This window comes from Podarcis cretensis, assembly GCF_951804945.1.
Source record: "Podarcis cretensis genome assembly, chromosome: 8".
NCBI classification, from domain to species: domain Eukaryota; kingdom Metazoa; phylum Chordata; class Lepidosauria; order Squamata; family Lacertidae; genus Podarcis; species Podarcis cretensis.
In genome coordinates, this window is record NC_137177.1 from 49,678,848 (window position 1) to 49,694,277 (window position 15,430).

Here is a 15,430-nt window from a genome sequence, read left to right on the forward strand (position 1 = left end):
AAGCCATAGAGACCGAGCCGGACAGAGCGGCTCTTCCCTTTAGCCGACCAGAAGTTGCAAGTGAAGGCTGCGCGCATCCCTCTTTTCAGCTATTGCGAATACTAGAGGCAATAAGGTATAGAGTGACTGCTCATTTATCTGCAGGGTGGACTTCCTGGTTATTTTTTACATCACCTCGGGCGACCCAGGCACTTTAGAAGAGCATCACGCGCTCAGTTCAGAAAACTCAAGCAGCTAAGCCCCGCTCCCCTGTGCTACCGGGCTACCGTGTGGCTTTCCGTTTATTTCCCAACTACTAATGATTATAAAGGAATAAATCACTACCTGAATACAGGGGAAGGACTCATGGGTTTTGTTAAAAGGGAACGGGGCTCATAAAATGGCAACATACTAACACCACAGGCCATTTCTCAGAAAGTAGCAACAAATGCAAGACAGCTGGAGGAATGCAACATAATAATAAATGCAATGGAAGGCGTCTGGAAAAGGCAGGTGACCCCAGCAGGGTGGACGCCACTGCAAACTTAAGTGAGGTTCTTTCTTGACATCCTGCCCCTTTCACTATATGTTGGTTAGCAATCAACAGGGAGCTGAGCTGTGACATTTTACTTCTGATGTTTGCAACCACGGTTATGCTCATTCGCCCAGACACTGAGCAGATTCCCTAATGTCCATCATTCTTCATATGGCTCCGAAGACAGCATGACATTCCCAAGACACTTCGTGCTTTCAAAATAACCGTTAAAGACAAGTAGAATCTGAGGGGAGACATAATGGCCCAGGCCAGTCGCAGCTCCTATGCCCCATACGCAGGGGAGGGGGCCTTTCTATGCTCCCCCCAGAAATCATGAAAGGACAAATTCATAGCAAACGGCAATAGCACAGCTCCTTTATTCACGATTGTAAAATACAGAAGCATGCCCTGGCATGTTCAAAGGCCCAGGACAGCCTCTGCCCCCTAATGCAGCCTGTTGGGTCACACAGAGGTCCCATCAGCAGGAGAATTGGATTGTGCCTCTTTCTTCTTTTCTTCAGGTTTCATGGCTGGAAATAGCAACACCTCCTGCAAAAGAATGAGGCATTTTTCTCAGACCAACAACACCTCTCCCCACACCCAATTCCTGCATGAGCCACTAAGGGCCACTGTAGCAACATCTCTAGCACTTTTTAATGATGGATTAGTTGAGAGTCCCAAACTAAGGCCACTTGAAATAAGAGTCATTTACATCTCACACATACTTATTGTAGTAGGCTACCCTTTATCACATGGTGATCCCAGGCAGCTTCCAACATATAAAATACACACGTACATAATATAGCTAAAAATAGTAATCAGTAAAACCAAGCATAAGTCCTCAAATGGTATATGGCAAGCCTTGGCTTGGTGGAAGGAACTCGCGAAGAGTCTGTGCCTACCTTAATGTTGTTTGAGTCAGTCAGGAACATGGTTAGGCGGTCGATGCCCATGCCCCAGCCTGCTGTAGGGGGGAGCCCATACTCCAGAGCCGTGCAGAAGTTCTCGTCAATAAACATTGCCTCATCATCACCTGCACTTTTTGCCTGGGGGAAGGGGGTGGAAATGAAAAGCTGGACCAAGGGGTCATCCTTGAAACTAGAGTCTGCAGCCATAGAACTCCCTTGGGAAGAGATTTTAAGAGGCCCCTGTAGATGGGCTGCTAAGGCTTCTCTTTGGCAACTGCGTCTACAAAGTCAGAGGACAATGGGACAGGGAATGTGGTCAAGCCCACACCTGCCACTCCACCAATATGCTCATGGAGCCTCTTATTTGGCAGCTGGGGGTTCATGTTGGCTCCGTGTGTCACAGTCAAATACATTACACAGGAGTTAAGAAGGCATTTGGGGGGGCAGGCTTTGCCAACTGGTGGCCATATAACTCTACAAAGTATCTGGAGGGCACTAGGTTGGCAAAGACTGCCCCGATGGCTCTATTTCAGCCATCTCCCCAGTTTCTACCTACATCATTTGTTTAGATTTGACAGGACAAAGTATCCATTGTTCATTCATGTGCTTGAGGGCGACATTGTAGAAATCTGCACCTGCCCTCCCACCCAACACTGGGTGATCCATCCTCCTGGTACAGGGCCTCATCACAAGGGGAAAATCACCAAGGGGCACCCCCAACCCCGGTGGGTTCCTGCAACATGCAGGCCCTCCCTTGACAGATACAAATCATTAGCATTACACAGGGACAGAGAGCCTCACAGAAAAAAGCACAGCTCAAATGGCCACCTATGCAAACTTCACACCTTAGCCTGATCTTCAAAAAGCTGCCGCTGCAGAAAAGGATCATTCAATTCTGTGTAGGCATTGCAGATCTCCTTCTTCATCACAAAAAGCTCAAAGCGTTCTGTCAAGCCCGGCCGAAGGCGATGCCTGCAGAGGGACAACAGGAGACCTAAGATTTAGACCCGCAAGCTACTCAAACACACCTGGATAGCAAGCAGGGGAAAGGTAATGAAAGATTTTGATATGGTCTACAGACTAATTAAACAAATTCTACTCTATAATGCATGTAACATTTCTGCACTTTCTCTAGATTCTACAATATGATTATCAGGTCTGCGTAGTTCATTCTATTTTATAGGACATGGCAAGGAGCACAACACCCTTATTTCCCCCAATCCAGCTTTCCCAAGACACTCACCAAACTAGAAAACCATAAAAATAAAAACTTGCCTTAGCAAAATACATTTCTGCCTGCTTGCAGAACACACAGAAAACAGTGGAGCCATTCAAGACATATGAGTGTACACACACCCTTTCTCCCTGCTTACCATTTCGCCAGAGGACTCATGATCTGAGGGTGATCACAGATAAATGTGGGGTTAATGCACGTAACCTCCAAACATTCCCCAACCAGCTGGAAAACAAGAGGGGATGGAAGAGAGAGTGAGGGCCTTCACACTGTTGCTTTAAACAATTGTTGTATTGGAAAGTGGCGTAAGATGGGAAAGCCCTGCTGATCCTTTTCATCATCTGATGAACTTAGCCACGTCCATAGCAATAAATAAACTTTCTGAGGACACACTTTCCGGGCTGACCCATTTCCCATAGCAGGCAGTCCACTTTTTAGATTCACTTTGCACATAGAACATCAGGAAGCAGGACCCTTCTGTGTGCAGAAGCAAAAAGTCACAAACCTCAGAAGAATTCCAAAAAGCTGCCTGTCTCTGGGCTTAGTAGAACAAGCTCCACCTCCAACCATCCATCCCTCTGGGCTCTGCCTCACATGCCTTTGGGGTGCAATACACTCCTTCCTGTGGCACTTTGAGAATTTTGACTAGGCCAAGTCAAGCAGAGACAGAGAACAGGAGAACCCAAAAGTTAACAGAGATTACAAAGGACCCTTACCTTATCAAGGAGCCTGGCTGTAGTCCGGGGGGGCGGGCATTCAATCCCCCTCTCTTCACAGATAGCATCAAAGAATTTACGAGTTTCTGTGTGCACAGTATGGAGATATTAGTGACACCCCTGCCTGAATCCCTTACCTAGATGCATGAGGAGGGCTGGAACCACTTGCATTTTTCCATCACTGGGAATGGTAATGGCCACCAGCAATTACAAAGCAAACACAGTATGAAAGCCATTGGCAAAAATAGTATCAATTCAGAGCTAGAATAACATTAACCCCAAAAAACTACCCATCCCTCTTAGCAATCTGCTACACTAGCCCCCGCAACCCTAACAGCAGCCCAGGTGAGGCAGAGACATACTCCAATCCTGTTCTCATACTCAATATAAGGACCTTGGCACCTGGTGTATTTTACTTGGCTTGTATGTTCTCAACATAAAATGAACTGCTACAAACAAATCAAGATTTGTCTTCTTTTACCTTCTGTATTAAACTGATTTGCAGCAGGAAAAGTCACTCCCAATATTTTCTCCAGCTCATCCACCATACTAATTTTGCGGAAGGGTGGTGTGAAGTCTATCTCATAGGCCTGACCATCTGGGCCTTCAGGGTGGTACGTTACCTTGTAGCCGCCAGTGATGTGTTTCACCATCCCTGCAAGAGAAGAGCTCCCCTTTATGCCTATCCATGTCTGTTTACTGCTCAAATTCTCACAAAGATCTTGTCTCCACCCCCTTCTTCAATATTGTGGTCACCAACCTGAGAGCATTTGTTCTGTGATCTCCATCAAGTCATGGTAGTCTGCATATGCCATGTAAAATTCACAGGTTGTGAACTCTGGGTTGTGAGTTAAATCAATGCCTTCATTCCGGAACTGGCGCCCAATTTCATAGACCCGGTCTATTCCGCCAACCACTAACATCTACAAAACACGAAGACAGTTGGACCCACCTGCTTTGTGAAGGGGCATTTGTTTTGTACCTAAACTGGTCTTAGAAGCAAACCCTGTGACTAAGACCACCTCAGGGCCCACCCCACCAGGACTCTCCTAGCTTCCCCCAACCAGGGCCAATAACTAATCTGAGTAAGAAGGAATCCAGAAGACTGAGAGGAAACATGTAAATAACTTGGGGGGGGGGATATAATCCAGTGTTACATGGAATAATTTGCATCTCAATATGAACAGCAGAACCTGACCCAAATATTTCAACAGAAACCAGTGGAGAGGACAAGGGTGCGGGGACGGTACCAAGAACATGATACAAATGTGTTTTCTGCAGTTCATACAAAAGTAATGAAACATCTCCTGTCATAATCAGCGCAAGTTGGTCTCCATGTCCACCCAATGGTGTGACACGACTCAACTGCTTGGGCAGTTCAAGAGGCCCATCAGTATGAGAGATGCACAGCCTTCAAAAACCTCCATCCTCGTGGCATTCTTATGCAGAAGTTGTTCCTCTGAACTTTCTGAAATGTGTACTTTAATCAGTTCTGGCCTCAGTTTGCACATTAAGCAAAAAGGGGATGCTGTGAAATATTCAGACATTTTTGGTGCATCAGACCAATAGAGTGAATGTATTTTATCCTCTTTGTCTCTGACAGTTCACCTTGTGGTAGAGTTCTGGTGCTATTCTCATGTACAAGTCCATGTCCAGCTCATTGTGGTGGGTGATAAAAGGCTTTGCCACAGCCCCTCCAGGTATGATGTTCATCATGGGAGTCTCAATCTAATCAAAGAACAAGCAAACATGAATTACAAATGATTCATTGGCTTTCTCATGCAACACAGTAGCCCCCACCTTCAAAGTTGATTTTCTGAGGCATGTACTTGAGAACTGAGACTCCTGACCCAACCTCCAAAGGCTTCAGGTTTAATGGAAACAGAGAAGCAAGAACAAATATAGCTGCCTGGCTGACAAGGGTCAGAGATTGTAAGCCTTTTGGGTCACACTAAGGTAAGCACACCAGTCAATCTGTTTTGTTTTTTGATTCTATGGGTATCATGGGAGGACGACAAATGATTGAAAGTTGGGTGTTCCAGACGTGGGAATGTACAATCTTACCCCACTTTTTAGTGTGAACTTCAGAAAGTGCTTCTCCTATCTATAAATAAATTATTTTATATTTCGTGGGTGGGGTTGGCTCTCTCTGCTGTATTTCGTCTTCCTTTTGGATCTGCCAATTTTTGTTATTGCTATTATTATTATTAGTTGGTGCATCCGCAACACAGCATTAATTAAAAAACTACATCTCTCAAACAAAAACTCTTCAGAATGCTTTTTCTCTTGTATTAAGGCCAAGAGACCAAGTGCCACAAAGCCAAAGTGTGTGCACATTATGGCATGAATGCAAACTACATGGTGCTGCTATTTTGTTCTTCCCTCCAGCCAGCTGGGAGCAACAACCCATGAATCACACTTTATCCAGCACTCATGGGTTGTCTCTCGCAAACCACAAATGGAAAACCAAATACAATTCTTGGCCTCACATTGTGGTTTGTCTACATTTATTTAAAAAGGAACAGATCAAGAGCACAAATTCAGACACCACGCTAGCACACACTTTTTTTTACTCCCAACAAAGGAAGGAGTGAAATGTGAGCTCTCAAACTGTGTACACATTATGGTGTAGATTCAAACCTCAGTTTACTGTTACATGTGAATACAGCCCAACACACACTATATTCTTTTCTACATTTCATTAAATGGAAAAGGTCATCTTGTATGCTCTTTCAACTCAAGGAACGCCAAGCTTTAAAAACATGTAGCCCAAAGAGGCACCTTTAGTCCAACATCCCACTTTCAGAGGAGCCAATCATATTTTTTTAAAAAAACACACTAATAACTAGGAATACGGTGAAAGTGAAGTAGTAGGAGTAACATATAGCACTATCTATGCACACAATGCTTACCTCCAAAAAGCCCAATTCATCTAGGAAGCTTCGAAGGTATGTTATCATTTTTGCTCGGACGATGAATTTTTGCCTTACAAAGTCATTAAGAATTAAATCCAGGTATCTCTGCCGAAATCTGGTTTCCTGCAAACAATGGCTAGATTTAGAGCATAAAACATACCAAAGGAAAACCAAAGTACACTGGATAACCTCAGAGGTTATCAAGTGAGCTATTGAAACAGCAGCTCCAAATAAGATACCTTGTCTCTCAGCCCAAAATGAAGATGAGGTAGCATGTGAAGGCATGGAGCTAGGAGGGTGATTTGATACGGAATGATGCTCAGTTCCCCTTTCTTTGTCTTGCCAGGATTCCCTTGGACCCCAATAATGTCCCCGCGACGAAGCTTGTTGTTAATGTGCATATATTCCTCTTCAGATTTGTAGTTTCTGAGGGTGGGGGAGGATTAAAAAATATTTTACTGAAACAACTCTTTTTGGCAAGCATTTCCCCAACCCCAGTTAGTCATATGTAGAGCAGACCCTTTGAAATGAATGGATATGGTTAACTTAGGTCCGTTAATATCAATGGGTCTAATACAAATTAAAGTTAGTTGGAATATAACCCATTGTAGGGGATTTCTAGAATGTGTAAAGTGAGCCAGAAAGGAAGTTCCCTTGGGACAATATCCTCAAGAACAATTCGGGAGGCCCAAGGACATCATACTTTCATTTTCAGTTCCTTTCTGCCCCACCACTGGGACTCAAAGAAGGCAATAACAGACAAAAGCAGTTAAATGTTGTTTACCTGGAGTTTGCCATAACTTGCAACTTAACTCCCTCCCCACGAAGATCATAAAATATCAACTTTCCTCCAGAGGCTCGTTTGGCATGAATCCGGCCTAAATGACAAAAGTGACAAAGAAAAATGCCTCAGATGCCATCAGTTACAATGAAAAGCCTGGAAAACACATATGAGTTCTGGATGGCAGCACATAACATAGAACCTTCCACTGAGACCTTACCAAAGGTCAATTGCGCAGAATTTGTAGTAACTGAAGGACAAAAGCCACCTTGCTTACTTCAAATTCCACCCTATATCTTCAACTCCATGAAACTTACTGCAGCTTTACTGTTCCCGCAAGAGGAGCAATCAGTGACACTCCTTCTTTTGCTTAGAAACTACCCACACAACACTGCACTAATTCTTCACTATAAAAAAAATATGTGGCGAAGGTGACAATCACTTTCATTCCCAGAATCCCAACATGAACCTTTACCTGCTAGTCTCACTGTAACATCAGTAAGATGATCCCCTGCCTGTAGGTGATTGTACTTTTCTATAAAGTCTGACAGTGAGATATCCACATGGAACTTGTGTGGAAAAGGATCTTCGGAAGTGCCTCTCAGTTGCTGGATGGCCTGACTGCGGATCTTGTAGTATTGCTACCAGTACAAAGGAGACAAAGATGTTTGACAATGTACAAATTAGTACATGACGATTCGGCCCCAGAAACTTGTTTAACATAAGACAAAGGAGCACCTCACAGTAAGCATCAGTATTCCAGTGAAAGATCTGGAAGCAGCAAAGGAAGCTCTCTGCCAGATCCTTGAGAGGATCCCTTTGGAAATAACATAGTTGCATTTGCACCAGGCCACCCAAGCAGTGCCTTAACCGTGGGCGCAGATCAGGGAGCTTTATCTGGAAGAAACTCCGGCCTAAGGGTTTCTGGGGCGAAGCCCCAAGCCACAGCCACTTGCAGATCCCCAACCCACAACGGCTCCCTCTCCGTCAAGCCACCCACTCAGTGGTCCCGTCCCCCCCCCCCCGCCCAGCTTGGGCAGCCCCGGCGAAGGCGGCTTCTCACGTTGGGGTCGAGGTTTTCCTCGTCCTCAGCCGCGCAGGCGGCGGGCTTTGGCGGCAGCTTCTCTGCCTGCTCCTTCTGCTTCGCCTGCTTCTCGGCCACTTTCTTCTCGGCCTTCAGGCGCCGCTTCAGCTCGCTAAAAGGGAACCGAGAGTCAGCGGCGCTTCCCTCCCCAGCGGCCCTTCCCCGCAGCCAACACCCCACCCAGCGGGCCAGACACCGACCTCGCCTGCCCGCCAAGGGCCTGCCTGCTCCCGCAGAAGCTCCGCAGCGGCCAGGCCGGGCGGAGACCCAGCAGCCGCCGCCACGTTGCCGCCGCCACGCCGAGCATGACGGAGGCCGCGGCGGCCGGCTCCGGCACTCACTTCTTGCTGAGGCGGAGCTCGGCCTCGCCGTCCAGAGGGCTCGTCGTGGCGGGCGCCGCCATCTTCAGGGCTGACAGGTGCTTCTTCCACCCCACAGGAAACAAAAGCGAAAGCACTTCTGGGTCAGCAGCCGCTTTTACCGCAAGCGGCGCCACGCCCTTCCTCGACGAAGCACCGTCCGCGTCTGCGCAAACTGGAGCGCGGCGGCCGCAAAAGGAAACTTTCCGGTACGTTGCCGCCGCCGTTGAAGGGAGGAGTGGGCGGAGTACAACGGGTCAAATCGCCCCGCCCCTAATCTGAGCACGCGGGTGCCCCTGAGCGCGTGCAGAGTGCCATTTCCTTTCCGGGCAGAGCAGCCCGTAGGCGGCGTCGGGTGGGAATTGGGGGGCCCGAGCAACCGGTCGCGGGGCTCGTCCTTCCGCTGCAGCCCCAGCTGTCCGGACGATGCTGGGCACAGCGGAGGCCGAGGGTGAGCCGGATGGCTCTGCCCCGCAGCCTCGGCTGTTCTTCCAGCGGGAGGACGGCAGCCCCCTGAGCTTCTACGTGCGCCCCGGGGCGGCCAAGGTGGAGCTGGCCCCGCTGATCGTGCGCCACGGCGGGCGCCTGTGCCGCGTGCAGGAGCCGGGCGCGGTGCTGCTGGCCCGGCCGGGAGAGGTGCCCCCGAGAACCTCGGGGGTCTTCATCTCCGCCAGCTACGTCGCCGACTGCGTGGCCCGCCAGGAGCTCCTGCCGCTGGAGACATACCGCCTGCAACCACCGCCGGTCACCGCGGACACGGGCGCTGCCGAGGGCCGCCTGCCTTTCAGCGAGGTGGAAGACCAGGCCATCCTGCTGCACCTGCGGAGGAGCAAGAGAGGCAGCAGCGGCAGGCAGGCAGCCGGCAGTGGCAACGCTGTCTGGAAGGAGATGGAGGCGGCCCGGGTCACGCGGCACTCCTGGCAGGCCATGCGCGACCGCTACCTGAAGCACTTGCGGGGCAAGGAAGACCTCTGCCTGCCTGCCCAGAGACGCAAGATCAGAAGCTCGTCTGAATCTGCTGCTGGTAAGCAGGGCTGCTTTAGCTGGAGTGGGCCAAAAGGCCTTCTGCCGCAGCACAGGATCAGAGCACCTGCTTGGCATGCAGAAAGTGTCCCTGGTTCAGACCCTGGCATCATCTCCATCTAGGGCTGGGAAGGAGTCCTGCCCGAAGCCACACAGAGAGTCACTGCTGCCAGTCAGGACCAGTAAGGTCTGGCAGAAGGATGCTTTCCTAGCCAGAAGGCAGCAAGGTTCAGCTAGCCGCTAGCCGGCCATATCACTGCTACACTATGGTGAAGCAATTTGCCTGGGGCACCCTGGCACACCTCCTGCTTCCACCTTCCTGGTTGCCAAATACTACCACTCATCTTGCAGATTGTTGTCCCCTCTGGGCTTCTATATTGCCCGGAAATGAAACTTTGGCCAAGTGTTGGCCAAAGGAGCCCCCATGGGCAAAATTCTCCCTTTGGGGTTCTTTCCTCCTGCCTTCTCTTCACACCTTTTTTGCCTCCAAGCCCTGTCATGGGGACATAATTCAAAATCTATTAAAGTAGCTTCCTCCTTCCTTCTCAGTCCTGCCTTTGGTCAACACTGGGCTTCTGCCTGCCATAACATCTCATATGCTTTCAAGCTACTGCTTCTGCCTGCTGGTGACCTGCCAAGTACTTCCCCTGTGAGTGTGCAAGTGTTTCATGCACACACACCCCTTTCACTCCTCTCTCCTTCCCCACTACCCTTGTTCAACTCCCTACTGTCTTTGGGTATTCCTCCCACCCCCAGGCTCCAGTTTCCCAGTCCATGATCACCTTGCCTCTGGATTGCCTGCCCCTTTGGAGGGGGATTCACTCTACTCTTAGGATTCTTTAAATCCTCGGGCTTCTTGCCTGTTCAGTGCTGCTCCTTCTCACTTGTGAGGGTCTTCCCCAGCCAGTGTTCAAAACTGCCATTGTTTTAGGTGCATTTTGTGACAGGGAATTTCATTCGCATGAGCAGTTTCTGAGATCTGGGTGCAGTACTGCGCCTAAAGATTTCAGATTAAAACTGCAAAGTGGAAGGAAAGCAGGACCTTTTTCTGCCTCCCCACATCCAGTTATTCTCTGAAGACTGGAGAAGAGACCCTCATAAGAGTATTAGGGGGTTGGGCAGGGGAAGGACTGGACTATGTGAAAACTGAACATAATATTTTAGCTGCAGTTCATTCATTTTCAGCTTTGTATTGTTATTAAAAAGCACCTAGACATTCTGTTGTTGCACCCATAAGCTAGGTTTAAGGTGCCATTTAGCTCCTAGCTTTCATATCTCAGTCCCCAGCCTAACTGACCCTTTGTTTTCTCTGGAAAAGAGGGCTTTTTCGCAGTGCAGTGGGCCTGCAGCTTACACTCACTTTAGCTGCACAATCGCAACCTTGCATATGGGGGGTGGGGCGGGGAATAAATAAATCAAGAGTCGGAAAAACCCATCATTCCCTGTTCCATTAGCTAGCTGAGGCCAGTGGGGCTTCAGGACCTGAAGCTGCCATTTCCTTCTCCCACTTTTCAAGGGCCCATGGCACCAAGGTGGTAATTGGTGCATCATCACAAGGGTGGGAAATGTGGCTTGAATGACTTTTGTCGCAGTGAACCTCAACATACCTTTGTCTTTAGCAGCCTCCCAAAGTGAGGAAGTCGAGGATGTCCCCCAGCCAGAGGATCAAAGCCACACTGCGGAAGGACCAAAGGTACATAGCATTTTCCAGACAGCTAACAAAGAATTTGAAGACAATGGGCTACAGATGCCTTCGCATAAGATGCCACTGAGTGTTTCAGCATAGCTTATAGAATGACTAAAAGCAGAACTGATTACATTTATTTGACATATTTGGCCTTGGATATTGGCAAATGTAACTTGTTTGTCAGTGGCTATTTAGCCTGGAATTGCTAGGTTTCATTAAGGCACTTTTTTCTGGGTGATATAGGCAGTGCTGTGTGCCAACATGTTCATTCCAGTGTTGTCCCCTTATATTTTTTCAGACCGTATTTGTAGCAATCCAACACACCCACCCCAATTGCAGTGTCAGTCTGTGGTGTGTGCATGCATGCCAGTAAACACCCTTGAGGCATTTCAGGATTGCCATGTGCTTTTAATTGGAAAAATGCTCCTTGCAGCTTCAGAGAAGGAACTAGTCATTAACCTCCCCGCCTCCCGCACATGGGGAACAGGGATTAACCAATTAACTAATGATGCAGCCTGCTAAACAGGAACCATTTCAGAGGTAGAAGCTGCTGAAGGAGGCTTCTGATTAATGTTTCTATTTCACCTTTGCTGATTGCTAGACCATTCTGCACTATAGCAAGTGTGTGTTGTCTAGTGTTGCAGTTGTGGGGTCTCTCACTCTTCAGAGTTGAAGCAGCTGTTCCTTGTTGCCTTCAGGAGCAGGGCTGCACTCCTCTCTCTGCCTTCTTTCAGACCAGAGAAGCCCTGCTCAACTGTGGGGGTAGGTTGGGGAAAATATAACCCACCTCTACCACACTCTGGTACAACTTACCGTATTATATGCTCCCAAAAGAGGCATGTTCCCAAAAGAGGCATGTTCTGGCTCTTTTCCTGACTGTCTCTGAGGCTTATAAACCATTAGTGGGAGCCTTGAGCCTCGCTGCCCACCTTTACCTGCAGCCCAGCCTGACTCATTACTGGTGGGGCTACTTGTGAGTAAGTACTAAGCAGCTTTCCCTTTAATTTGCTTCAAGCTGATTAGAAAAAGCAGTGCATCTGCAGTGCCGAAGGACTCTAGTGGGGAAGGGGCCTCTGGTCAACTTTGTCCACCTGGCAGATTCAGAAGCCTCAGAGGGAAACTTCTCCAAACCCATTGTCATTTTTTTCTTTTCTGTACGTTCTCTAACCCTTCACTATCATGTTTGAGATGGAATGACTGAAACAGAATTGCCCCATCACCATCAGAGTACCAGGCCCCAGAAACTGATGCTAATCTGCACTTTTATAGGCTTACAAAATATAGAAAGAAACAGTGATCTTGAACTGTCCTAATTCACCTTCCTTCTAGGGAGACAGTGAGAGCCCCAGCTCCACAGAAGACACCTTTTCAGAACACATGGAGCTCAAGACCTCTGAAGAGGAAGCACCTCCTAATCCCAAAATCAGGGTGCTTGAGTTTGTATCTGGTGGAGATTCTGCTGAGCCCCCAAGCCAGCCCCCAGTGGCAGAGCAGCAGCCTGCAGCTCCCTCAGCTGTGGAGGTCGCCACAGCAGTAGAGGACATAAAGTATTTCATGAAGAAGTTTGACGTGGACCTGACAACTGTGACACAAGCTTTTTTGAAAAACAGTGGGGAAGTGGCAGCTGTGGAATGTTGCCTGCAGACGGGGCAGTCCTTGGGTGGCTGCCCTCTTTGGAGCAGGCAGGATGATGTGGACTTGCTGAAGGGGGATGAAGACCTCAGAAGCAAGCTAGTGGCAAAATATGGAGCGGAGAATGTGAACAGGCGTGTGGCATTCAGGAAAAGTTAGCTTGCAACAGCCATGGTTTACTGTAGGAGGGAAGCAAACTTCTTTCTCACACACATTTCTTCAGAGGGAGTTTTCTGAGTGTCAGGCTAGAGGGAAAGTCTCTGGAGGCCAGCAACCTGTGGTTACTGTCTTCTGTGACTGAAAGCATAGCAAGCTGTTATGATGGAGACACCATTCTTTGAGATTTTCCTTCTCCTTACTTCCATTTGTACACAAAGCCTTTATTTACTTCACAGGAGATTTATGTGGACCTGGCACAATCAGCCTCTTTATTCTCCCTTCACCAGCTTGCCTTAAGTTGGAACTTAGGTGTGGCAATGGCTGATTCTGAGGTACTTGGCCAGAGACAGCCACACATTTTTGGCTCGACTTTAGCCAAACCCCTAAAGTTGGAGCGTTGCTTGGGTCTTCCTGTGGGGTCGTCTCCCCCCCCCCATCCCTGTCTCCAGAGGCTTCCACCCAGTCAAGAATACTCAGTAGCACTGATGCACTTAGTCACTGGAATGATTTCTGGAGCCAGAACACCCCCACTTAGATAGATACGCATACACCCCACCCCCAACATTTAGGCTAACGAGTGCTGAGGGTGAGCACCTACATGTCCTGTAGCAAATGCATAGTATTGCTCATCATCTTGGCTATTCAGACACCAGCCTGGGATTCCTTGTAGAAGAACATTTCATCATCATCATCATCATCATTTAATTTGTATGCCGCCTTTCGTACAACATGAACATGAAAAGATAAACATAATTAAAACATAACAAAACTAGTCATAAACAATAAATAAAACACATCCATAATTGAACAATTTCCACACAAATCATTATAAGATCTAAAAATAAAGATACAAAAATTGAAAATCAATAACAGCAGCAACAACAAAAACCCACCTAACTTTTAAGGGTAGTTTATCTGGTTAAAATAAGGTAGCAGATGACACAGAGGCTGCATATTTAATTTTTAAAAAATAGATGTAAAGAAGGGCAAACAACTTGAATGATGGTATTGGAGTATGTGATAAATTTCTGCCACATCGGGGGGCCACTAGGTGGCGCATCGGAAGATGGCTGACAATAACATCTCTCCGACCCACACGAGGTAATTTGGAGGCTATGATGGGGGTAATTAGCCTCCTTAACCCCCCCCCCCCCAGGATTATGGGGGGGACGGCCCTTGCCTGCTGTGCCCTATACCACCCCTGAATTTGTGGGGGTGGGGGCACTAGGCACAAAGCCCTCCTGTGGGATTTTCGGCACTCCTCGACGCCGTCCCCGATTCGCGCCGCTGGTTGCAATGATCTTTAAAAGAAAAAATCTGGACATGATTAATTGCACATACATCAAGGAAAAAGGGGAGTAAATACTGCTGATAGAAGAGATCTCTGATAACAAGACAACAATAAAATACGAGAAGAGCGTCAAGATACGGTAATGACTGAGGGGGGAGGGGGGGAAAAACCTGCCTCTACCTTTTTATGTGACTTAACAAGAATCCCCCTCCCCTAATGAGTCAGAAATTAAGGACTTAAGCTGTGGATTTAAGGCTGTGTGGAGATAAACTTTCGATCCAAAGCAATGTTTCAAGATGAAGCTGGAAAGCTAAGAGTTTTGGAGTGACGCAGTCAGGAAAAAATGCCGTTCGCCATTTTGTGAGGCATTGTGGGAGCTCTTGGGTCTGGGAGCAGAAAGAGAGAAATAGAGTTGTTTACATATCGTGAATCAACTCCTCGGTGGGACTTAAGAGCGACAAATGCCAAAATTTACGATGGAAAAAGTGATGTTATCTACGAAGGAGATATATGGAAACCATCTGGACTTAGTGGAGGAACGGGAAATCCACACATCATGCGGCAAGAAGGTGTTATAGGTGCCAACCGTAACTTATCTCTTTGACAGGTTTTTCAAGAGTTTTGTGAAATACAAATATCCAGGAGCTCTAAAAGATCAATGCAGCCAGATTAAGGAGGTTTACACAGCTGACTAGAGCCACACTGGCCACTGCCAAAGTATATACGTTTTCACATGCTCTTAAACTTGATCACTCATCCATGAACTGGCCCTTAAGGAACTATCAAAGGCTCCTACTATGAATAGATGTGGCACTCGCCAGCCTCAAAAGGTTATGCTATGAAATGAATACATTCTATCTGACCATCACTTTTGGCCATCCCTGTCCCTGTATGATGGTGATGTTGTGGAATCTTCACAAACATTCTTAACTTCTCAAAGAAAATGTGGGAGCAACCAGGGTGTTAACGTTCAGTGTTGTGTCTATGAGGCAGATGGAAAACTGCTGTAAATAGTAGAAAACGTCAGCAGAGATGAAAGGAGATGGCAGGAAACCATGACAAAAATGGTCCTTAATGGTAGTGGAAAACAGAAAAAGGGAGCACTGTCAGGATTGATGCAATTCTCC

At 47.7% G+C, this 15,430-nt stretch overlaps 2 protein-coding genes across 4 annotated transcripts; one reads left to right on the forward strand and one right to left on the reverse strand.

The window, feature by feature from the left end:
* Window positions 1–864: 864 nt before the first annotated feature.
* KARS1 (lysyl-tRNA synthetase 1) lies at window positions 865–8,702 on the reverse strand. Of its 2 annotated transcripts, none has more exons than XM_079987887.1 (14): window positions 8,494–8,702; window positions 8,132–8,264; window positions 7,544–7,709; window positions 7,072–7,165; window positions 6,527–6,713; window positions 6,285–6,410; window positions 4,981–5,100; window positions 4,133–4,295; window positions 3,854–4,027; window positions 3,373–3,458; window positions 2,796–2,881; window positions 2,268–2,394; window positions 1,417–1,560; window positions 865–1,063 (listed from the first exon to the last, which is right to left on the reverse strand). In XM_079987887.1, exons 1-14 carry the CDS (start codon window positions 8,553–8,555, stop codon window positions 977–979), a joined length of 1,755 nt encoding a protein of 584 aa, XP_079844013.1. In that variant the 5' UTR covers window positions 8,556–8,702; the 3' UTR covers window positions 865–976. The 2 variants fall into 2 exon arrangements, with proteins under 2 accessions (XP_079844013.1, XP_079844012.1); XM_079987886.1 differs by lacking the exon at window positions 8,494–8,702 and adding an exon at window positions 8,353–8,486.
* Window positions 8,703–8,763: 61 nt separating this feature from the next.
* TERF2IP (TERF2 interacting protein) lies at window positions 8,764–13,432 on the forward strand. Of its 2 annotated transcripts, none has more exons than XM_079987905.1 (3): window positions 8,764–9,535; window positions 11,154–11,227; window positions 12,551–13,432. In XM_079987905.1, the coding sequence occupies exons 1-3, from the start codon at window positions 8,938–8,940 to the stop codon at window positions 13,010–13,012; spliced, it is 1,134 nt and encodes a 377-aa protein (XP_079844031.1). In that variant the 5' UTR covers window positions 8,764–8,937; the 3' UTR covers window positions 13,013–13,432. The 2 variants fall into 2 exon arrangements, with proteins under 2 accessions (XP_079844031.1, XP_079844032.1); XM_079987906.1 differs by having other exon boundaries at window positions 11,157–11,227.
* The last annotated feature ends 1,998 nt before the right edge of the window (window positions 13,433–15,430 follow it).